At 53.8% G+C, this 23,303-nt stretch overlaps 1 protein-coding gene across 1 annotated transcript; it reads left to right on the forward strand.

The window, feature by feature from the left end:
- The first annotated feature begins 1,579 nt into the window (after positions 1 to 1,579).
- LOC138764510 (protein ENTREP2-like) lies at positions 1,580 to 22,144 on the forward strand. Its single transcript, XM_069940568.1, has 12 exons — positions 1,580 to 2,631; positions 10,656 to 10,712; positions 11,406 to 11,528; positions 11,772 to 11,912; positions 12,354 to 12,461; positions 12,922 to 13,082; positions 14,096 to 14,195; positions 14,608 to 14,680; positions 15,595 to 16,035; positions 17,717 to 17,785; positions 19,957 to 20,258; positions 20,653 to 22,144. The coding sequence occupies exons 1-12, from the start codon at positions 2,239 to 2,241 to the stop codon at positions 20,836 to 20,838; spliced, it is 2,154 nt and encodes a 717-aa protein (XP_069796669.1). The 5' UTR covers positions 1,580 to 2,238; the 3' UTR covers positions 20,839 to 22,144.
- The last annotated feature ends 1,159 nt before the right edge of the window (positions 22,145 to 23,303 follow it).

A 23,303-nucleotide genomic window follows, 5' to 3' on the forward strand; every position in this document is an offset into this window, starting at 1 on the left:
TGCCTTCCTCACTCTATCTCCCCTCCCTCCCCTTTCTCCCTCCCTCCCCTTTCTCCCCTCCCTCCCTTTCTCCCCTCCCTCCCCTTTCTCCTCTCCCTCCCCTTTCTTCCCTTCCCTCCTCCCTCCCTCCCGTTTCTTCCCTTCCCTCCCTCCCCTCCCTCCCTCCCTCCCTTTCTCCCCTTTCCCTTCTCCCCTTCCCTCCCTCCCTTTCTCCCCTTCCCTCCTTCCCTTTCTCTCCTTCCCTTTCTCCCCTTCCCTCCCTCCCTTTCTCCCCTTCTCTCCCTCCCTTTCTCCCTTCCCTCACTCCCTTCCCTCCTCCCCCTTCCCTCCCTTTCCCTCCCTCCCCTTCCCTTTCTCCCCTCCTCCCTTTCTCCCCCCTTCCCTCCCTCCCTTTCTCCCCCTCCCCTTTCTCCCCTTCCCCTCCCTCCCTTTCTCCCCTTCCCCTCCCTCCCTCCCTTTCTCCCCCTTCCCTCCCTCCCTCCCTTTCTCCCCCTTCCCTCCCTCCCCTTCTCTCCCTCCTCCCTTTCTCCCCCTTCCCTCCCTCCCACTCTCCCCCTTCCCTCCCTCCCTCTCTCCCCTTCCCTCCCTCCCTCTCTCCCCCTTCCTTTCTCCCTTTCTCCCTTCCCTCCCTTTCTCCCCTTCCCTCTCTTTCTCCTCTTCCTCACTTTCTCCCTTCGCTCCCTCCCTCTCTCCCCCCTTCCCCCTCCCTCTCTCCCCACCCCCCTCCCTCTCTTCCCCATCCCCCTCCCTCTCTCCCCCTTCCCCCTCCCTCTCTCCCCCTTTCCCCCTCCCTCTCTCCCCCCTTCCTCTCTCCCCCCCTTCCTCTCTCCCCCTTTCCTCCTCCCTCTCCCCCTTTCCCCCTCCCTCTCCCCCTTTCCCCCTCCCTCTCCCCCTTTCCCCCTCCCTCTCTCCCCCTTCCCCCTCCCTCTCCCCCCTTCCCCCTCCCTCTCTCCCCCCTTCCCCCTCCCTCTCTCCCCCCTTCCCCCTTCCCCCTCCCTCTCTCCCCCCTTCCCCCCTTCCCCCTCCCTCTCTCCCCCCTTCCCCCCTTCCCCCTCCCTCTCTCCCCCTTCCCCCCTTCCCACTCCCTCTCTCCCCTTCCCCTTCCCCCCTCTCTCCCCTTCCCCCTCCTCTCTCCCCCTCCCTCTCTCCCCCCTCCCTCTCTCCCCCCTCCCTCTCTCCCCCTCCCTCTCTCCCCCCTCCCTCTCTCCCCCCTCCCTCTCTCCCCCCTCCCTCTCTCCCCCCTCCCTCTCTCCCCCTTCCTCTCTCCCCCTTCCTCTCTCCCCCCTCCCTCTCTCCCCCCTTCCCCTCCCTCTCTCCCCCCTTCCCCCCTCTCTCCCCCTTCCTCTCTCCCCTTCCCTCCCTCTCTCCACCCTCACCCTCTCACTCTAACCCTTCTCCTCCCTCCCCTTACCTCCCTCTCCCTCCCTATCCTCTGCTCTCGTCCCTCCTGTCCTTTCTCTCCAACCCTTTTCCCTCCCTCCCCCTTTCCCTCCACCTATCCCCCCCCCCCGCCGCTCGGAGGCGGGCCCTGCTATGATTGACGTGCTGACGTCAGGCGGGGCAGCCGCGGGCTCTGGTGCAGAGACGCGCTCCGTTCACGGACCCCATCCTCGGACCGGGCCCGTAGTCCCGGCCGGCCGGCAGCGGCAGACAGTCGTCGGGGAGCCCGGTCATCTCCTCTCCCCTTCCCCCATCCTCTCTCCGGCCTCATCCCCTCTCCCCTTCTCTGTTCTCCATCCTTTCCCACATCCCTCTCTCATCTATCACACCTCTCCCTCCATCCCCTTTCACTCTCTCCCTCCATCCCTTTCACTCTCTCCCTCCATCCCCTTTCACTTTCTCCCTCCATCCCCTTTCTCTCTCCCTCCATCCCCTTTCTCTCTCCCTCCATCCCCTTTCTCTCTCCCTCCATCCCTTTCTCTCTCCCTTCATCCCCTTTCTCTCTCCCTTCATCCCCTTTCTCTCTCCCTCCATCCCCTTTATCTCTCTCCCTCCATCCTTCTCTTCCTCTCGTTTCTTTCCTCCCCTTGTCTCTCTCTCTCTCATCCTCCCCTCTCTCCTTCTTCTCTCTTGTTCTCCTCCTCTATCTGTCTCTGTTCCCTCTCTCTCCTCTCCCTCCTTCCCTCTTTCTCCCCCTCTCTCACCTTTCTTCCCCTCCACCCTCTCTCTCTCTCATTTTTACCCTTCCCCTCTTTCTCTCTGTCCCCCCATTCCCTCTCTCCACCCCTGCCGACTCCAATGTTCCAGCTGCTTCCCACCCAGGTCCTCTGGCTGCAGGTGATCGCTCCAGCCAGGAATGTCCTGGCAGAGAGTCCTGTGTCCGGTGTCGGTTCCTCCAGCAGCCGGGCCTCGGGTTGCGGCCGCTGGGTCGAGAGTCGGGGGCTCTGTGTTCTCGCCGAACTGACCCCAGGCCATGCCAATGTCTTCCGACTCACTGCCGTCCCTGAGCCCGGCGGTGTCACGCAGCCTGTCCCGCCTGGGCGAGCATCGGGCCCGTACCCAGCTCCTCCTTGCACTGGGGTAACTCAGATCGCCCTGGGCTCCATGATCGTGGCCATCAGCTTCGCTGCCCTGGCTATCACCAACTCGGCAAAGATTCGCCACTCCTGTCCCTTCTGGGCAGGATTTGCGGTGAGTGTGCTCACCTCTGTGTGTGTGGCTCCTCCCCCCCACCTCCCCCCCTCTTCCCCTTTCCCTTTCCCCCTCCTGCCCTTTCTCCCCTTCCCTCCCTGCCCTTCCCTCCTCCCTCCCCTTCCCTTCCTCCCTTCCCTCTCCTTCCCCTTCCTCCCCTTCCTCCCCTTCCCATCTTCTGCCCCCTCCACCCTCCTCCCCTCCCCACCCCATCCTCCTCCCCTCCCCACCCCACCCCACCCTCCTCCCCTCCCCACCCCACCCCCTTCATGCCCCTTCTCCACCCCCTTCCCCTCCCCTCTTCCCTTTTCAAACCATCCCACCTCAACTCTCCCACTCCTTCCTTTCTCCCCTCCACTCTCTCTTCCCTACCAATTCTTACACACCCCCTTCACCCTCTTTCCTCACTCCTTTTGCTTCCCCCTCCGCTCTCACCCCTCCCCTCTCGCATCCACATTCCCTCCCCTCATCACTCCTATTCCTCCTCTTTCCTCTCCCCCTCCCTCTCTCACCCCTACTCCTCCACTCCCACCCTCCCCTCTCTCACCCACTCCCCTCCCCTTATCACCCCCAATCTCCCTCTCTGGTCAATCATTCCCACTCCCCCTTTCCCCTCTAACCCCTCCCTCTTCCCTTTGCCCCTCATCTTCCCTCTGCCCCTCATCTCCCTCTCCCCCGCCCTCCCTCTGCCTCTAACTCTGTGAGCTTGGCTCCTGGGTTTGTGAGTGTGCCCCTGTGCACAGCACATGATCGTGCAAGCACACATATGGAGGTGAGTGGGGCCCAAGTGCAAGTGTGTGAGGATGCATCCTTGTTGCCGGACGTGCCCATGTGTGTGTAAGTGCAATGCGAGGAGTGGAGTATATCTGAGGGCCTTCTGAGTGTACACGAGTGAGTGTACACGAGCACCTGGTAACCAGGCCTAATGTGTGCCTGCAGGCGTGGGCTGAGTGTGAGTGTGACAGAGTGCGACTGTGTCCGCAAACAGGCATTGCTAGAATGTTGTTTTCTTCATCTTTAATAGCATAGTCTCCTCCTCAGCACCTGGGATGGGAGATGTTGTTATCCTATTGGGAACCAAATGGATCTGCTTCTGTCTTAACAATGTGTGATGGGACGGTGCGGAGGGGCTTCACTCTGGGTCTGACCCCGGGAATGTATGATGGGGCTGTGCGAGGGAGCTTCACTCTGTATCCAAACCCGGGAGAGTGTGATGGGACGATGCAGAGGGAACTTCACTCTCTATCCAACCCTGGAGTGTGTGATGGGACGGTGTGGAGGGAGTTTCACTCTGAGTCAGACCTGTTCTGTGCCTGCCCCCTGAGCGTGCCTTGCTGTGTGTTCTACTGACGAGGGTTGTTTTCACCTTGACAAGTTCGTCGACATGTTTGCCTCTTGCTGTATCTGCTCTCTAAACTATATAATTGCTTTGCTCTCCCTGATGCTCTCTAATTACACTCTGCCATCAGCTAATGCTGCAACATTTCCTGTCCTGGCTGCTTACTTCAATCCAACACTCTAAAAGGAAAATACAAATGGTATTGATTACCAGGGGACAAGGTCTGTGGAAGATGCATTAGCCGCAGTGGAATCTGGGGCTGGGAGACAAACCTGCTGCATCCACAGTTCTATAATTAACTCCAATGCAGCTGCAATATTGGCCCCAAAGCAGCAGTGAAACCTGCCCCACTGCAGCCGTTAATATCAGCCCCAGGGTAGCAGCGATGCAGCCTGTCCGCCGCCTCGATGCAGCCGTTAATATCAGCCCTAGGTAGCAGTGATGCAGCCTGTCAGCTGGCTGATGCAGACGGTGCAGTTAGAACTGCCCCAAGCATCCCCTGGGTCCATATCCGGCCCATTTGTAAGGAGTTTGTCTGCATGGGTTTCCTCCAACCCTTCAAAAATGTACAGGGGCTGTGGGCCAGAAGGGCCTGTTACCATTCTGTACATCTAAAAATAAATTCACCTATGAAGGTAGAACGAGCACGAGAGTTTGTTGACATGCATTTAAGTACAGCGTACGGATGCATGGACATTCCTCCTTGCTGCAGTAACACGTCTGGGTAATAAGCACCACTGTTGGACAAGTTAAATGACCACATCGTGCCTCAAGACAGGACAATATAAAGGATACATAAATGAATATCCACAGGGTAGCAAAGATGTGATGTTTGTAGTGCAGACACATCTATGGTGACGTTTATAAGGACTTTGGAAATAGGAGCAGGACGGCCATCCGGCCCGTCAGTGATCATGGCTGATCTGATGATGGGCTCGTCTCCACCGACCTGCATTTTCTCCATTTCCCTTAATTCCCCGACTATGTAAAAATCTACCCAACCTTGTCTTAAATATATTTACTGAGGTCCCTCCACTGCTTCAATAGGCAGTGAATTCCACAGATTCACTACCCTCTGGAAAAGCAGTTCCTCCTCATCTCCATCCTAAATCTACTCTCCTGGATCTTGAGGCTGTGTCCCCTCATTCTGGTCTCCCCCACCAATGAAAACAACTTGCCTACCTCTATCTAATCCATGTTTTCATAATTTTATATATTTCTATAGATCCTCTCTCATTCTTCTAAATCCAAGGAGTATAGTCCCAGATGACTCAATCTATCCTCATAGGCTAATCCCCTCATCTCTGGAATCAACCTGATGAATCCCCTCTGCACCAGCTCCAAAGCCAATCCATCCTTCCTTGTATTTTCTTTGGCTTGGCTTCGCGGACGAAGATTTATGGAGGGGGTAAAAAGTCCACGTCAGCTGCAGGCTCGTTTGTGGCTGACCAGTCCGATGCGGGACAGGCAGACACGATTGCAGCGGTTGCAAGGGAAAATTGGTTGTTGGGGTTGGGTGTTGGGTTTTTCCTCCTTTGCCTTTTGTCAGTGAGATGGGCTCTGCGGTCTTCTTCAAAGGAGGCCTGCTGCCCGCCAAACTGTGAGGCGCCAAGATGCACGTTTGAGGCGTTATCAGCCCACTGGCGGTGGTCAATGTGGCAGGCACCAAGAGATTTCTTTAGCAGTCCTTGTACCTTTTCTTTGGTGCACCTCTGTCACGGTGGCCAGTGGAGAGCTCGCCATATAATACGATCTTGGGAAGGCGATGGTCCTCCATTCTGGAGACGTGACCCATCCAGCGCAGCTGGATCTTCAGCAGCGTGGACTCGATGCTGTCGACCTCTGCCATCTCGAGTACCTCGACGTTAGGGGTGTGAGCGCTCCAATGGATGTTGAGGATGGAGCGGAGACAACGCTGGTGGAAGCGTTCTAGGAGCCGTAGGTGGTGCCGGTAGAGGACCCATGATTCGGAGCCGAACAGGAGTGTGGGTATGACAACGGCTCTGTATACGCTTATCTTTGTGAGGTTTTTCAGTTGGTTGTTTTTCCAGACTCTTTTGTGTAGTCTTCCAAAGGCGCTATTTGCCTTGGCGAGTCTGTTGTCTATCTCATTGTCGATCCTTGCATCTGATGAAATGGTGCAAGCCGAGATAGGTAAACTGTTGACCGTTTGAGTTTTGTGTGCCCGATGAGATGTGGGGGGGCTGGTAGTCATGGTGGGGAGCTGGCTGATGGAGGACCTCAGTTTTCTTCAGGCTGACTTCCAGGCCAAACATTTTGGCAGTTTCCGCAAAGCAGGACGTCAAGCGCTGAAGAGCTGGCTCTGAATGGGCAACTAAAGCGGCATCATCTGCAAAGAGTAGTTCACGGACAAGTTTCTCTTGTGTCTTGGTGTGAGCTTGCAGGCGCCTCAGATTGAAGAGACTGCCATCCGTGCGGTACCGGATGTAAACAGCGTCTTCATTGTTGGGGTCTTTCATGGCTTGGATCTTCAATCTTCAATCTTCAATCTTCTTCAGCATGATGCTGAACCTTGTATAGTGGCAGCCAAACCTCCCTGCTCCAAAATTCAATCCCTCAGCAATGTCGGCCAACATTCCAGTTGCCTTCCCAATAACCTGCTGCACCTGCAAACCAATCTTTGCGATTCATGCCCAAGCCCTCCCATGTCCTTCTGCACGGCAGCCTGCTGCAATCACCTGCATTTAAATAATAATCTAATCTTCCTTCCAAAGTGGATAACCTCATATTTACCAACAACATCCTCCATCTGGCAGACCCTTTCCCTCTCACTTAACCTATCGATATCCCTCTGCAGACTCTACGTATCCTCTGTATAATTTGCTTTTCCATTCAATTTAGTGTAATCAGCAAACTGAGATATCTGATACTCCTTCCCCTCTTCCAGATCGCTTATGTATATCGTGAACAGTTGCGGGTCAAGCACAGACCCCTGCAGCACTCTGCTCACCACCGATGCCAACCAGAAACACCCCTGTACCCCAACTCTTTGCTTTTTATTGGTTAACCAATCCTCTACCCATGCTGATACATCACCCCCAACTCCATTCATCCTGTATGCCTTTTATGCAGTCCCTATTGAACGCATTCTGGAAATCCAGGTAAACGGCATCCATCCATTCCCCTCATTACATCCAGCAAATTCGTCAAGCAGGACCTGACTTTTGTTGGATCCATGCTGCATCTGCCTGATGGACCCATTTCACTTACTAAATTCCAGATGCCTCGTTATTCTTTCTTTAATTATACCTCCAAGCATTTCCCCAACTACAGATGTTACACTAAATGCCCGATAGTTTCCTTCCTTCTGCCTACATCCTTTTTTGAACAGCAGTGCGACATTCACCATTATGATCCGTCGGGACCTACCCAGAGTCCAGAGAATTCTGGTAAATTATCACCCAAGCCTAGACCCTAACTTCTGCCATTTCGTTCAGTATCCTGGGATGCTTCTATCAGGACCAGCAGAATTTGTCTATCTTTAGACCCTGAAGTTTCGCAGTACGGCCTCTTAGTGAGAGCTATTGCGTCCAGGTGCTCACATCCGTCACATCCAGAGCTTCTGCCTTTGACATGTTCAACGTGTCCCTACCATGAAGACCAACACAAACTGGTCATTCAAAGCTCATAACCCAATATCAGTTCTCCTTCTCATCTTCCAAGGTCCAACCACTTCAGCCACCCTTTTGCACTTGATATAATTATAAAAACTTCTACTGTCCGTTTTGATATTTTGCACCCTCTCATTAATCCTCACCGTTGCTTCTCAAAGTTTTCCAATCTTCTAGTTTCCCACTGCTCTTGGCAATTTTATATGCACGAGCTTTTAGTTTGATGCCTTCCTTTATTTCCTTGGTTATCCAGGGCTGGCTGTCCTGATCTGGACTGACCTTGCTTTTAACGGAAATATACTTCTGTTGAGGCCCGTGAAAAATCTCCTTGAAAGTCCTCCACTGTTCCTCAACCATCCCTCCATCTAGCCTGTGTTCCCAATCGAACCCAGCCAACTCCTCCCTCGTCTCCTTGCACTTTCCTTGATTAGTATAACAGCCTGGTTTTAGGCCAAACTATTGTATGAGAAATTTAATAACACTGTGGTCACTCTTTCCAAGAAGATCGCTAACTACAAGATTGCCAATTTTACCTGTCTCATTGCAAGGACCAGACCCAATACAGCACGTTCCCTTGTAGTTCAGTGACGTGCTGTTGACGAAAGCCATCACATGTATATTCTATGAAGTCCTTCTCAAGGTTGCCTTGATCAACCATTACACGTGCATGTTAAAGTCCCCCATGATAACTGATGCCTACGATGTTTATTGCCTGTCCCGCTGCAATGTTTAGACTGGCTGGTCGAGAGATAACTTCCACTCCCTTTACTGTTCCTAATCTCTACCCAGATGGATTCAACGTTTTTGCTCATTATAGTGTACAAGGAGGTTCAAGAGCAGGAGACCAGGAGAGGTCCTGGTCTTCAGGCTTCGCTACCTTCTGCCCGAAGGGAGCGGTGAGCAGAGGCTGTGACCAATGTGGTGGGGTCCTTTGCGACGTGGCTGCCATCTCGAGGCAGCGCCTCACATAGATGGGAGATAGGTCATCGTTATGGACTGGAGAGGTTTCTGCTGCCTTCTGTTTTCTGGGCACTTGAGGCTGCAGACTTCCCACTGCAGATGTTTGGGAGGGTCAGAGCTAGAACACCAGGCTGAGAATAGTTTCTTCCCACGGGCAGTGAGACTGCTGAACAACTGCTGAACTAATCACCCAAATCCTCCGTGACTACTATTTATTTAACAGAAACATTTATTCATTTTAACATTCGTGTATATCTTTTGCTTGGCTTCGCGGACGAAGATTTATGGAACTGCAGGCTCATTTGTGGCTGACAAGTCCGATGCGGGACAGGCAGGCACAGTTGCAGCGGTTGCAGGGGGAAAGATTGTGGGTTGGGGTTGGGTGTTGGGTTTTCCCCTTTGTCTTTTGTCAGTGAGGTGGGCTCTGCGGTCTTCTTCAAAGGAGGTTGCTGCCGCCGAACTGTGAGGCGCCAAGATGCACGGTTTGAGACGATATCAGCCCACTGGCGGTAGTCAATGTGGTAGGCACCAAGAGATTTCTTTAGGCATTCCTTGTACCTCTTCTTTGGTGCACCTCTGTCTCGGTGGCCAGTGGAGAGCTCGCCATATAACACGATAGATAACACATATATAACACACACATATATATATATATCTATATATATATATATATAGATTATATATAGATATATCTATATCTATATATATATATAGATATAGATATATATATAAAAACACATATAACATATATGTAAAAAAAGTAAAAACACAAAGTAGGAGAATCTCAGCAGGTCAAACAATGTCCTTTATAGAGCAAAGGTAACAGTTCAAATCCAACATTCGGCTTGAGCCCTTCATCAAGGTGCAAGCAAAATGTAGACAGGTGCCCAAACAAAATGGTATGAGAGGGGCGGGGGGGAGCACAGGCACACAGGCAGGAGGTCACAGGTGGAGAAGGAGGGAGGGCACAGCAGAAAACAGGGGGAGGGGGGATGGCTCTGTGAATGGAGAAGGAAGGGAGTGGAGAGATGGAGGAAAGGAGACAGAGGGTTGTGGAAGAGAGGGGGACCGGGGAGGGGTCTAGCAGAAACCAGGGATCGGTGTTAGTGCTGTCTGGTTGGGGAGGGCTTAGACAGAAAATCAAGTGTTGCTCCTCCCATTTCTGGGTGGTCTTGGTGGGGCGATGTGGGAGTGGGTCACGGAACTGAAGTGGTCAGTCACTGTGAGGTCCCTGTCACTGGTGCAGACAGAGCGAAGGTGCTCAAGGACGCGATCTCCCGGTCTGTGCAGATGTATCGTTGTGTCCACCTGGTTGAGTTATGTACTGAGGACCGGAGGACACTGTTTAATTGGGTTGTATGGGCAATCGGACGACCAACAATTCAACGACCTATCCAATCTCCTCAGGCTCCTTCCACGGTAGAGGTGTGGGTGTGTGATTCACAGACATGCTGGAGAAACTCAGCAGGTCACGCAGCATTGGTTGGAAGTAAAGGGTGGCCAGTGTTCTGGGTCTGAGCCCTTCGTTGCTTCCTCGATGTGCTGGCTGCAGAAGCTCCTCATTGGGGTTTGGACGGATGGGGGAAGCGTATAATATTACGACAGGAATAGAGAGGATTGTGGTGATATGTAATTACACCACTAGGTCACCAGGGGTCATCCCGGTGACCTTGTATATAAAGCAGTCCAGAGCTATAGTCTAGCCTTCCAGGTTCGTCTTACAGAGAGACAAGACCTCTTAGTGTACATATTAGTTTATTAAAACTGTCTTATACTCGCACTGCTGGTGTGGTTATTGTCAGTACAAGGATAAAGGCAGGGGGATTGCTTCGACTGGGAGGTGGGGACACCGCCTCAGGATTCAGGATGGGGATGAGGAGAAACTGCTTCTCCCAGAGACTAGTGGATCTGGGGGATTTTCTGTCCTGGTGAATATGGTGGGGACACGGGCACGTTGTTGACTCGTTGGGGAATTCGGGGTTCTGGGGAACAAGAGGAAGGTGGGGCGCAGACCCCAGCCCCTGAGCCGGAGGAGTCAGTTCTCCCGTCGCAACCTCTCATTGGTTTCTCTGTTTGGCTGGTTTGACTGACAGGTGCTGTTAGCTGGACTGATTGGAGTCATCTCCTGGAAGAGACCCCTCTCACTGGTGGTAGGTGTTGGCTCCGCTCTCCTAGAACCTCTTCTCCATTCCCTCCCCCCACCCTCCCCCAATTCCCTCCCTCCCCCTCTCACTGGTGGTAGATGATGGCTCGACTCTCCTCAAACCCCCTCCACTCCCCTCCCTCCCCCTCCCACCTTCCCCAACCCTCCACTCCACCCGCTCCTTCCTTCCCCTCCTACCCCCTCATCTGCCTCTCCTTCATACCCCTCCCACCCCTCACTCACCCTCTCCCCTCACACACCCATCCCTTCCCCCTCAACCCCCTTCCTCATTCCCCATCCCTCCTGCCTCCCCCTCCCCCACACCCCTCACTTTCACCCCCTTAACTCCTCATCCCTCCCACCTACCCTCCCTCCCCCTCCCCACCCTCTTCCATCCCTCTCCTCTCTTCACTCACCCCCACCCTCCCCTTCAAACTCTGACTCCCTACTCTCCTCACACTCCTCCATCCCCACCAGCCCCCCCCACACCCTGACACCCTTCCCTACTCACCCCCACCTGTCCATTCACTGCCCCACACCCCACCCTCTGCCCTCTCCACCCTTACCCCAGGCCTCCCTTTCCCAGACACTCTCCTCTCTCTCCCTTCTACACCACCTGTATTGGGTTGTGGAGGATGGGGTTGGGCGGTGGGGTCCCGGCCAGTCTGACCCCACTGACCCCCTGACTTGTAACCCCCAGGTGACCTTCTTCACCCTGCTGTCCGTGGTGTGCGTGATGCTGAGTCTGGCTGGATCCATCCTGTCATGTCAGAACGCACAGACCGTGAGGGCCCTGGACTCCTGTCAGATGGTGCGGCCCGAGGTGGGGACGGAAAGGGATAGGGGAGGGGGAGAAGGGCGAGTGTGGGGAGCGAGGGAGGGGGAGAATGGGGAGCAAGGAGGGAGGGGTGGGGGTTGTGGGGAGGGAGGGAGGGGACAGGAGAGGGAGGGTGTGGGGAGAGGGTGGTGAAAGAGGGAGGGGGTGTGGGGAGGGGAAGGGGAGGGTGACATGTGGGTGAGGGAGAACCGTGAAGAGGATGTAACCTCCCCCCCCATTCCCCATCAGATCGGGCTGGAGAGGGAGGGCCTGTGTATGTGCTGTGACCTGCAGACCCAGAGGGATCGGCCGCGTCTGTGCGGGGCCCTGGGGGAGCTGCTCAAACTGCACCACTTCCAGGACTGCACTACCGTCCGCATGGCCCTCAAGGTACGGGGTGGGGTCTGGGGATAGAGGGTCCCGGGAGGGGGGGGTTTTGTGGTTGAGGGATGGTGCTGTTGTTGGATCTTGCTGTGCCTTGAGTCAGACGGGGGAAGGAGTATGTCAGTTAGTCCCTGTTGAACTCTCCCTCCCTACCCAGGGAGGGGGTAGGTGGGGAGGATCCCAAGGGGGAGGAGGCAGGGTGTGTGTGTGAGACTGAATTCCTTGGGACAGGGCCAGAGTGACTGACCATCCTGGGTGATGTCGTGGCGGGATGGGGTCAAGGACGGGGTGAGGGTGGGTGAGTGACCATCCCGGCGAGGTGTCGGGGCGGGATGGGGTCAAGGACGGGGTGAGGGTGGGTGACCATCCCAGGGTTGTCGGGGTGGGTTCAGGGACGGGATGGGGTGGGTACGTGTTTGGGAAACACTGACTATTTCCCGGTGGCAGGACCTGCTCTTCAGTGTGTGTGGCCTCAGCATCCTGTCCACCATCATCTGCACCCTTTCCACCGTCCTCTGCTGCATCCACATGTTCGGGGTCAACATGCTGCACATCGTGAGTGTCCCGTGGGGAACTAGCGGGAGGGGACAGTGAGTGGAGCAGGGGAGGGGCTGCCAGATAGAGGGATCATTAGGTAAAAGGAGCCGGAAGGAGGCAGATGTGGGGCAGTGAGGAGAGAAGAGTGTGGGGAGGGAGGTTTGGTAGGGAGAGAGTGGCAGTGAGGGGAAGGGGAAATGAATGGATTAGTGAGGAGGGGAAGGGCGAGGAGAGAGGGGGAGGAAATGGGTGAGGAGGGGGACAGGAGGAAAGGTGCAAGGGGGTGCAGGAAGGGAGGGGGTGAGGAGCGAGAGAGGTGGTGGGGAGGGAGGAAAGAGTGAGAAGGGAGGGGGGAGGAGTGAGAGGTAATGAGGGTGGGGAGGAGGAGGGAGTGAGGTACTGTTGGTGGGATCTTGCTGTGCCTTGGGTCAGGTGGTGAGTCGGCTAATTCCTGTTGACGCTTCCCCTCTCCCAACAGCTGGTGCCGCAGAGACCACGGCCCCTGAATCCAGAATGTTCTTCGCCGCATGAAAACTTTCTGAGGAACCTGGGCGAGCTAGAGGAGTTTGTGCCTCCAGTGCCCCCACCTCCCTATTACCCCCCGGAGTACACCTGCAGTTCGGAGACGGACGCACAGAGGTGGGCAGGTCTCCTTCTCCACCCTCACTTTGCCCCGACACCGCGCCAGGCATGACCTCCCCCCACCCCCGCTCCCCCAATCCCGCATCCCTGCCCTCTCCCCCAACCCCACCCACTCTTCCCGACCCCCTCCCATCCTCACTCCCACCCCCCCCACCATGACCCCAACCTCCCTCTCCCAATTCCCACCTTCTCTCAGCCCCTCCCCACCCTCAATCCCCTGCATCCTGATCCTGCCCTCTCCCCCCCCAACCCAGTGGTGTCACTAGGGTTGGTGTCAACCAGTGCAGTAACCCATGGTGTCACTCACCCCCCTACTCCCCCATATATAGTTGTTAAAATGTAGAATAAAATTATAAATCTAGTTGTAAGTTGCTTAAATGTAATATTCCTTAGATACTAACAACAAAATTGTTTTGTTAAAATCCTTCAACTTCGAATGACAACATTTATCAGTAACTGAGTGAAATCTTTTTTTGATATTTTCCCCTTCTATTCCTTTAATGACCGCTTCATTCTCAAAGACGTTACTGATCTCGGTTCATAAATACCAATGACTACGACATTGTAGTTGAAACACCAGAAACTTTGACAAATAGACTCTAAAAACATCAGCAGCAACAAAAACAACAGCGCTTGCTGATGCAGACGGGACCATGTGACTCAAAGCGTCGTTGTCATTGGGTAATAACAACGGCTCTGACCAGAGCACAGTAGAAGGGTCAAAACATAAATGAGCATTAAGTTTTAGCCTCATAGCTACATGAAGGCTGGTCTTTCGAAAAATGTTTTTGTTGTTATAACCAACGACAGGGATATTTTTATTAAAAATAATAAATTTCTGCTGAAACCTTGCACAAAAATTTTAAAGACAGCCATTTTGGTGTCTCCCCCTCTGATGGGGTCACTCCATGCAATCCGCAACCCCTCCCGCACCTCCTTAGTGATGCCAGTGCCATGACCCCACCCTCTCTCCCCCTTCACCCCACCCTCTCTGTTTGTTGCCTCCACAGCATCACCTACAACGGGTCAATGGACAGCCCTGTGCCCCTCTACCCCAGTGATTACCCACCGCCATACGAGACGGTGATGAGGTACAGCACAACCAGCCAGGTATGTGTGTGAGCGTCAGGGACGGGGCAGGGGAAGGGGGGGGTCTGTGTTCTGGAAGGGGAAGGAGGGGCGGGGTCGGGTCTTGGCAGGGGAAGGGGGGTCAGGATCCTGGAAGCGGAAAAGGGGTGTACTAGGGTCAAGCAGTGATGTTGCTCTCTCTACCTCTCCATCAATGCTCACATTACTGTGCAATTTCCCTTTCATTCCCTCTCCCACCCCCCTCCTCTCCCACCCCCCTCCTCTCCCACCCCCCTCCAATCCCGCCCCCCTCCTCTCCCGCCCCCCTCCTCTCCCGCCCCCTCCTCTCCCGCCCCCCTCCTCTCCCGCCCCCCTCCTCTCCCGCCCCCCTCCTCTCCCGCCCCCCTCCTCTCCCGCCCCCCCCTCCCCATCCACCCTTCTCTTTCCCCCATAGGTCACTGACGGTGACCACCAACTCACCGAGATCTCCAACTCCAGTTTCTGTGAGCATGCCTTCAGCGGGGAAGGTAACCCCAACCCACCAAAATCTCCTTGTTGTTCTCCTTGCCACTACATGAAGCCTTCTCCTCTTAGCTGGAAGTTTGCCTACCCACCCCACTCCTCTCTCTCTCTCTCTCTCTCTCTCTCTCTCTCTCTCTCTCTCTACCCCTTTCCCCAACCCCGCTTCCCTCCCATCCCCATCTCCGCTACCTTCCCCATCTCTGTCTCTGCCCCTGTTTGCCCCTAATATCCCTGGCCCCTCTTCCCCTTCCCATGTTTCCCCTGTCTCCATCTCCCCATCCCCTCTCCCCCTCCCAGACTCTCCCCTCCTCCAGACTCTCCCCTCCTCCAGACTCTCCCCTCCTCCCAGACTCTCCCCTCCTCCCAGACTCTCCCCTCCTCCCAGACTCTCCCCCTCCTCCCAGACTCTCCCCCTCCTCCCAGACTCTCCCCCTCCTCCCAGACTCTCCCCCTCCTCCCAGACTCTCCCCCTCCTCCCAGACTCTCCCCCTCCTCCCAGACTCTCCCCCTCCTCCCAGACTCTCCCCCTCCTCCCAGACTCTCCCCCTCCTCCCAGACTCTCCCCCTCCTCCCAGACTCTCCCCCTCCTCCCAGACTCTCCCCTCCTCCCAGACTCTCCCCCTCCTCCCAGACTCTCCCCCTCCTCCCAGACTCTCCCCCTCCTCCCAGACTCTCCCCCTCCTCCCAGACTCTCCCCCTCCTCCCAGACTCTCCCCCTCCTCCCAGACTCTCCCCCTCCTCCCAGACTCTCCCCCTCCTCCCAGACTCTCCCTCCTCCCAGACTCTCTCCCTCCTCCCCTTCCCCATCTTGCCCCTCCCCCTCACTGCCTCAACCCCTTCCCTATCTCGTTCCCCCCGTGCCCTCCCCTTTCATCCCCCCCCCACTCCATCGTGACCTCCCTCTCTGTGCCTCCACCAGGATCCATGGACAGTGGCTCGCTGATGATGTCTGAGATCATTGACATACCGGACGACAGCAGCTGCTCTGAGGACTCCTGCCTGCTGGGGGTCGGGGGTCAGCGTCCAGAAGGGGTCAGGGGTCAGCGGCCAGAGGGAGCGGTGATTGACCAGTGCCCAGGGGCGGCCAGTCCCTGCGGCCGCAGCGGCCGCTCCTTCTCTTGCAGTGCCCCTGGACCCTCCGCTTCCTCCGACGACCCCCACGCCCACAGCTGCCAACGTCTAGACATGGTGGGCACCCCGGCCCAGATGCCAGCCCGGCGCAGTGACAGTTCCCCTCCCCGTGCCTGGCGCCGCAGGCATAGTGACGGCTCCAGGCCCCCAACCCCAGTCCGCAGCCTGGAGGTGAGCCGCGTCGCACGGTCAAACAGCGACCCCGGACTCTTCGTGGCAGCAACTGGAGGTAAGTGGGTCTGCCTTGCGGTAGCGCCGGGCAGGGTGGGTGTAGAACTGGCTTGCTTGCTCCATCTGAAGTCCAGAGCCTGTAACTGCACCTTTCCCTCCTGAATTTGGTTTCTCTAACCACATTTTTAATTTAGACATACAGCATGGTAACAGGCCATTCTGGCCCACGAGTCCATGCTGCCCAATTTTCATCCCATTAACCTACACTCCTGGAACATTTTGATAGGTTGGGAGGAAACAAGAGCCCCTGGGGAAAACCCATGGAGACATGGGGAGAACAGACAAACTCCTTACAGACAGTGCAGGATTTGAACCCTGGTCCTGATTGTTAGCGCTGTAAAGGCATTGCACTAACCATTAAGCCAGCCGTGCTGCCCATTCCTATTGTCACGTAATATTACTATTGTCACGTAACAATGTAATATTGTGATCTACGTCAACCTCTACCTGTGTAAACAAAGAGTCCCGCAAGCATTGCCCGGCGCCCCTAACAGTAGGGGAAAGAGAAGCAAAGGAGAGTCACCGAGTGTCCGTGGATTCGCCTCCAGCCCTCCAGCAGCCTCTGTGGCCGCACAGTCCACCGGCAACCTGAGCTCCAGATCCGATCATCTGACACGATCGGGAAGCCTTCAGCGCCCGAGGCCCTTCCTTGCCCTCGACACTCTCTCGGATCCTGGCTCCAATACCTGGTTCCCACGAGACAGTCTCCAGCAGCCTGTGAGGGTTCTTCAATCGCAAGTCACCAGCAACCCGCAGCCTGTACATCTTTAGAACATGAGAGGAAATTCATGGGAGAATGTACAAACTCTTCATGGACAGCGGTAGGTTCACACTCAGGTCACTGGAGCTACAAGAGTGTTGCACGAATCTTTTGCTGTCACATACAGGAGTACAGTTGCAGTGAAATTCCTGCCCGCTGCCATTACACAAAACATGCCAGCAAGTCTAAATTAAATCTAAATCAACACAGTGTACCACAACTGTAAATAAAAACTGTAAAAGGAAAGGTGGATTAACATTCAGTGCGTCTACTGGTGATCATGGGGAGGTTCAAGAGCTGTTGGATAAACTGTTCTAGGACTGAGACGTGTCAAACTTCACCAATCTGGTCTCACCAATGTCTCACAACTCCACCATAACACCCCAACTCTTGAACTCAGTACTTTGATTTATGAAGGTCAAGATGCCAAAAGCTCTCTTTACAACATGGTCTACCTGTGTATCTATCGGAATTAAGTATCTGTATTCCCAGATCCCTCTGTTCTACCGGATTCCTCAGTGCCCGACTCTTTACCATGTGCATCCTTTCTTGGTTTGTCCTTCCAAAACGCAAAACCTCACACTTGTCTGCATTAAATTCCATCTACCATTTTGCAGCCCATTTTTACAGCTGGTCAAGATCCCTCTGCAAGCTTTGAAGTCCTTCCTCACTGTCCACAACACCTCCAATATTTGTGTCATCTGCAAATTTGCTGATCCAATTTCCCACATTATCATCTAGATCATTGATATTGATGACAAACAGCAATGCAGACAGCCCACACCCAATATCTCTGGAGAGGGAGTGCGTTGTATCTGTTGGCTCTTCGGGAGAGTTTGAGGACAGGCAAGAGGGCAGGGATGGGGGTAGAGAAGAGAGCCAGCGATGTTCTAGTGAACCATTCCTGATTTATTTCCAGGTGAGGCGAGGACAAACTGGAGGTCAAAACCTTCAGAGGAGGTCATGTCACAGACATCAACAGACACAGGTAGGTGGATGGGTATCCTTGGGGATCTGGTCCCCATGCAGTAAACCTCTGCCTTCCAAGCCCAATATCCTAGGGGAAGAGTGTTCTTGCCTGGATAAATACCAAAGCCATATCAGGGAGGATCCCCCGGGTAGAACAGTAGATATAGTATATTTAGAGTGTATCAGTATTGGAATGGGAGAGGGAGAGGGATGAGGATGGGAAAGGATGTTGGGTCTTTCTGCCAATATTAGATGGTCTCTTGAGAATCCAGATGGGAATTCAGGGAGGCATAAGCGCATGGAGGGGGAATTGGGAACTCGCTTCCATTGGAGGGTTTTAAGGGGAAACAGGATGAGAAGAAGAAAGAAGGATAAATGGGAAAGGATGTGGAACAGCAGCATGCAGCAGAGGGGAAGAATGGCCCATTGCTGTTAATTCTCTAAATTGTTACCTGGATCAAGACATTTAAAACCCAGACACCCTTGGCAGGAGTTGGAGGGGCTTAGGCTATGCGGCCTATTGTGTCTCTGTGTTATGTGGGAGACTTCTTAAATAATGTAGAGATGCAAGATTCAAATAACAAAAGAGACTACTTAATGATGCCTTCCACCATCACCGGAAACTGTTCACACACACTATATATACTCCCCACAGTGGTGCACTACAGTTACTACAGTGAGAAGGATGTATTCTTACACGGTTACAAAATAGTTCACATTATCCTGACTATATAACATCCCTCCTTCTCAAGATAAAGAAAAAAATGTAGTATTCTTTATAGCATCAACCCTTCCTTCAATTTGCTATGGGTGGATCTGCATAGGGAGGAATTTCATTTGTGTTCTCATGGCTTCGAAGGCACTGGCTGTGTCTTTTGCTTTGGCCAGCTTCAAGCTATCCTTCCCTATAAGAGACTTTTGCACTAATTGATCAACTAATCTTTCCTCTACATCCTTAAATCTGCATTTTGCAGCAACAATATTTTTGATTATTTTATTTATAATTTCACATAAGCCATATACGGTGTCACTTGAGAATCTTACAGAAGGGACTGTATTTGTTTCTCAGGTTGTTAGTTACTTTCTCCAGGGGAATGCAGCTCTTCATTTCCTTGTTCCATCATTCGATACTAAGACTAGAGTCGGACTTTCAAGTCGCTGCAATGCACTTCCTGGCCACTGCCAATGCGATTAACAAATTGGATTTGAAATTTGGACGGCTTCATTGTGAGCCTTATGTCCATTATGTTTCCCAGCAGGAACAACTCTGGGTCCTGTGGGAATCGCTTGCTGATGTGCAGCAACAATTTTTAGTCTAGTGAGAAAGTTATCAACAGTCTCTTGCAATAAACCTTGAAATTCATAATGTTTATTCTATGATTAGACCTGGGTTCAAGGTGAGAAACAAACGGCAAATATCTGCTCTGGATCATTTTTCTCCACCTCAGGAAGCTCCCAGCTATTAAATAAGTCAAGGCCTCGCTCCTCTGTCCAGAGAAGGATATAACTGATCTTCTCCTCTGCTGTTGCATTTTTAAAAGAGCTTTTCAATGTTAAATTGAACTTCTGCTGAAACATTTTAAACGATTCAACGATGTCGTCAGCCTCCCGTCCATCACTGGGTGAATTGATGTTACTCCAGCCATTTTTTTCAGTAATGTCTTTTCTCTTCTTCCCCTTCATATTGCATATTTCAAATTTATGGCTTTATTCTTGATCTCTTATACCGCTACCAACATGTTGTCTCTGTTACGTGGGAGGCTTCTTAAATAATTTGGACATGCAAGATTCAAATAAAAAAAGAGACTTTACTTACTGATGTCTTCCACCATCTCAGGAAACTGTTCACACCCACTGTACATATACATACACCCCACAGTGGTGCACTATAGTTACTACAGTGAGAAGGGTGTATTCTTACCCGGTTACAAAATAGTTCACCTTGTGCTGACCATATAACATGGCCTACCACAGGCCCAAAGCCTGGGCCTCTCTTGGAATGTCCTGCAGACTACTCTTCAGGAAGGCCTGGGGTTGTTGGGTTTGGCAGCCAGATCTTGAGGCTGGGGGATGGGGAGCCATCACCTTGAGGCTATGCGGCCTAGCATAGGCCTGAAGCCTGGGCCTGCCTGGAGCTGTGCCCAGATGGGAGACCCGGAACCCTGTAACTAGCATGTTCTCACCCCACAGCACCCTGCTCCGAAGCCTGTTTCCTTCCTGGATCCCAGCACGGGACCCCGGAGCTCCTGCGCCGGCTGGTGGGAGCCAAGGTTAGGCCGACAGGGAAGGACAAAGCGCCAAGGACACTGTGGAAGGATGGCACACGGTCATTGGGTGACCTGAAGATGTGCCGAGGGACCCGGGTGCTGGTGGCACGGTTCCTACAGCGGTCCAAACGTAACCTCGCTGCCGAGTACGGGCATGGCTCGTCTGGGCCGGCCGGAGGCAAACGGCGGGTCGACAGGCGGAGAATTGGCAGCAGCTCTGACCAGGTCTGGATCAGTCAGTGAGGGGGCTGAGGGATGGAATGGTGGTGGTAGTGTGCTCTGGGTATGTGTGATAGGATGGTGTGGAGGGATCTTCACTCTGTGTCTGACCCTGGGAGTGTGTGATGGGACGATGTGGAGGGAGCTTCAATCTGTATCCAACCCTGGGAGTGTGTGATGGGACAGTGGGGAGGGAGCTTCAATCTGTGTCTGATCCTTGGAGTGTATGATGGGACTGTGTGGAGGAAGCTTCACTCTGTGTCTGACCCTGGGAGTGTGTGATGGGTCGGTGTGGAGGGAGCTTCACTCTGTGTCTGACCCCGGGACTGTGTAATGGGAGGGTGCAGAGGGAGGGTACCTGTTCCCTGTGGGTGAGTGACTGCACTTTCTCTCCCTGCAGGTGCCCCGATGCTCAGGAACTCCAGCCGGATGCCACCAGTCAATGCGAGAGGACAGCTTCCACCTGCAGAGCTGTGGGGACATCAGTTCATCAGCCTCCAGCCTGAGACACCTTGTGTCCGCTGGAGCCCTGGAGGGGAGCCGGCCCCACAGTCTCATCGGCGTGTACCGAGAGACAGTGCTGTGACATCAGCTGCTCTCTCCGGAATTGGTCCGACAACCCCACCCTCCATGATCCCAAGAGGAGTCGGGAGCATCAAGAGATCGACATAGGGAACCTCCCTGGGGTGGGGAACATGGCTCCCACCTCCCCATCCCCTGGGGCAGGACAGCTGCCCACTCTTCTGTGGTTCTCTCCCACCTTCTCCAGAGGGGGGGATGGCTCCCTGCTGTGTGGGGAAAATCCCCTGGATCTGCATGTTCCCCTTGTAAATAATGGGGAGGGGCATTTATTTCCAGACTGCTCACTGCATATCTCAGATTACACCCTTGACAAGGTTGGGGTGATCTGGGCCCTGCTGGCTTGTGGAGGGACTGGGTGGGAGGTGGGATTCTTGCAAGCTTCAGGTTGGGGTGAGAGAGAGGGAGGAGTGGAAATGGGTGTGGAGGGATCTTCACTCTGTGTCTGACCCCGGGAGTGTGCGATGGGATGGTGCGGAGCGAGCTTCACTCTGTCTGACCCCGGGAGTGTGTGATGGGATGGTGTGGAGCGAGCTTCACTCTGTCTGACCCCGGGAGTATGTGATGGGATGGTGTGGAGGGCGCCTATCCCACAAATTGGAGATTGTTGTAAGGTTGTTCTGTGGATGAACACCACCCAACTCCGCAGGTTTGCTATGAGGAAGGAGAATAGTTGGGGAATTCCTCTCTCTGGAAGTTTCAGTTCCCACTACCATGCTGTTTGGGTCTCCAGGTCTCAGCAGGAACTGGGTGGCAGAGGCTAAACAAAGGGCAGTTTGCAGGGACTGAGAATGTTCAAATAAAACTTCTACATCTCCATAAACTGTACTGTCTGCACTTCGCTGGGATTAGTTCTCCCATCAGTCCAGAATTTTGCTGACTATTCCCTAATCATTTCTGCATCCGTGGGATGCATTTCTCTGATACCCATCCTGCAGGGATGGAACTGGACCCCAGGCCCAGGACAAATGGCTGGCACAGCGACAACACAGGAAGAGGTGAAGTGGGCAAGGCTACCGGCCACCATCATGTCAACCCATTGAGAGCATCCTGGCCGGCTGCATCACAGTGTGGTACAGTCGCTTCAGAGAAATGGATCCACAGAACCATTAGAGTGGCTGAGAGGATGACTAGAATCTCTTCTCCTCCCCCTCCAAACAACATGGATATGATCTACCGGGATCATCGTCTGAAGAGGCCGCACAAATTCATTTAGGGCCCCCTTCCACCCCGCACACAGCATCTTTCAGCTGCTCCCGTCGGGGAAGAGATGCAGGGGTATCAGAGCCAGCACCACCCGGCTGAGGAACAGCTTCTTCCCATGGGCTGAATGACCAAAGGAACTGCTTGCACTAACCCATCCGAGACTCTCATATTCATGAAACAATATTTATTTATACATATAAAAACTTGTCCTGCATATGTATTATTTGTCTGTTGGTGTATTATGTCTGGTTGTGTGTCTGTGTGTTTTGCACCGAGGACAGGAGAGCTTTGTTTCATTGGGTGGTACTTGTACAATCAAATGACTATTAACTTGATACTGAATGTGGTGCTGGAGACCCAGGTTCGATCCTCCCCTCCCCCAGCACTGCATGCATGGAGCTCACACAATCCCTGTGCCCCTGTTGGGCTCCCTCCCACATCACAACGATGTCCGGCTCAATGGGTTAGAACCATAGAACATGGCAGTAAGGAAAACGTGAAAGTCTGCAGATGCTTTTGCTCTGTGTGCGTCAGTGACAGGGAGCTCCCAGTCACCAACCATTTCAATTCTGCACCCCACTCCCACACCAACATGTTTGCCTGTGGCCTTGCGTACTATCCCACCAAGGCCACCCACCAATTGGAGGAATAGAACTTGATTTTCCATCTGGGCTCTCTACAACTGGGTGGCATTAACATTGGCTTTTCTGGTGTCTATTTGCCTGCTCCCCATTCTCCCTCTGTCGCCTTTCCCCAGCTCTGCACCCCCTTCCCTCTCCATTCACAGAGCTGTCCCCCTCCCCCATTTGCTGGTGTGCCCTTCCTCTCTTATCCGCCTATGACCTCCTGTCTGTGGGCCTGTGCTCCTCCCCCTGCCCCTCCCTCCCACCATCTCATTCAGGCACCTGCCCAGATTTTGATCACACCTTGATGAAGGGCTTCAGACCGAAATGCTGGTTATATATCATTATCTTTGCTATATAAAGCGTGCCGTTTGACCTACTGAGCATCTCCAGCGTGTTGGAGCAACTCAGCTGGTCTTGCAGCATCCACAGGATATATGTCTGACATTTTGGGCCTGAACCCTTCAAGGTGTGAGCAAAAAGCTGGCAGGAGAGAGAAAGGGGAAGACTGGAAGGAGGTGTCCAGACTTCATTCAATGGCTCTGCTGTGAAATCTCTTCAAGGGATGCCTACCCTGGAGGTTCTCCTCCTTGACCTCCTTTGGGCGCTGCGAGAGCGGCAGAGTTACTCCAGTATTTACATG

Source organism: Narcine bancroftii, chromosome 5 (genome assembly GCF_036971445.1).
Source record: "Narcine bancroftii isolate sNarBan1 chromosome 5, sNarBan1.hap1, whole genome shotgun sequence".
Taxonomy (NCBI): domain Eukaryota; kingdom Metazoa; phylum Chordata; class Chondrichthyes; order Torpediniformes; family Narcinidae; genus Narcine; species Narcine bancroftii.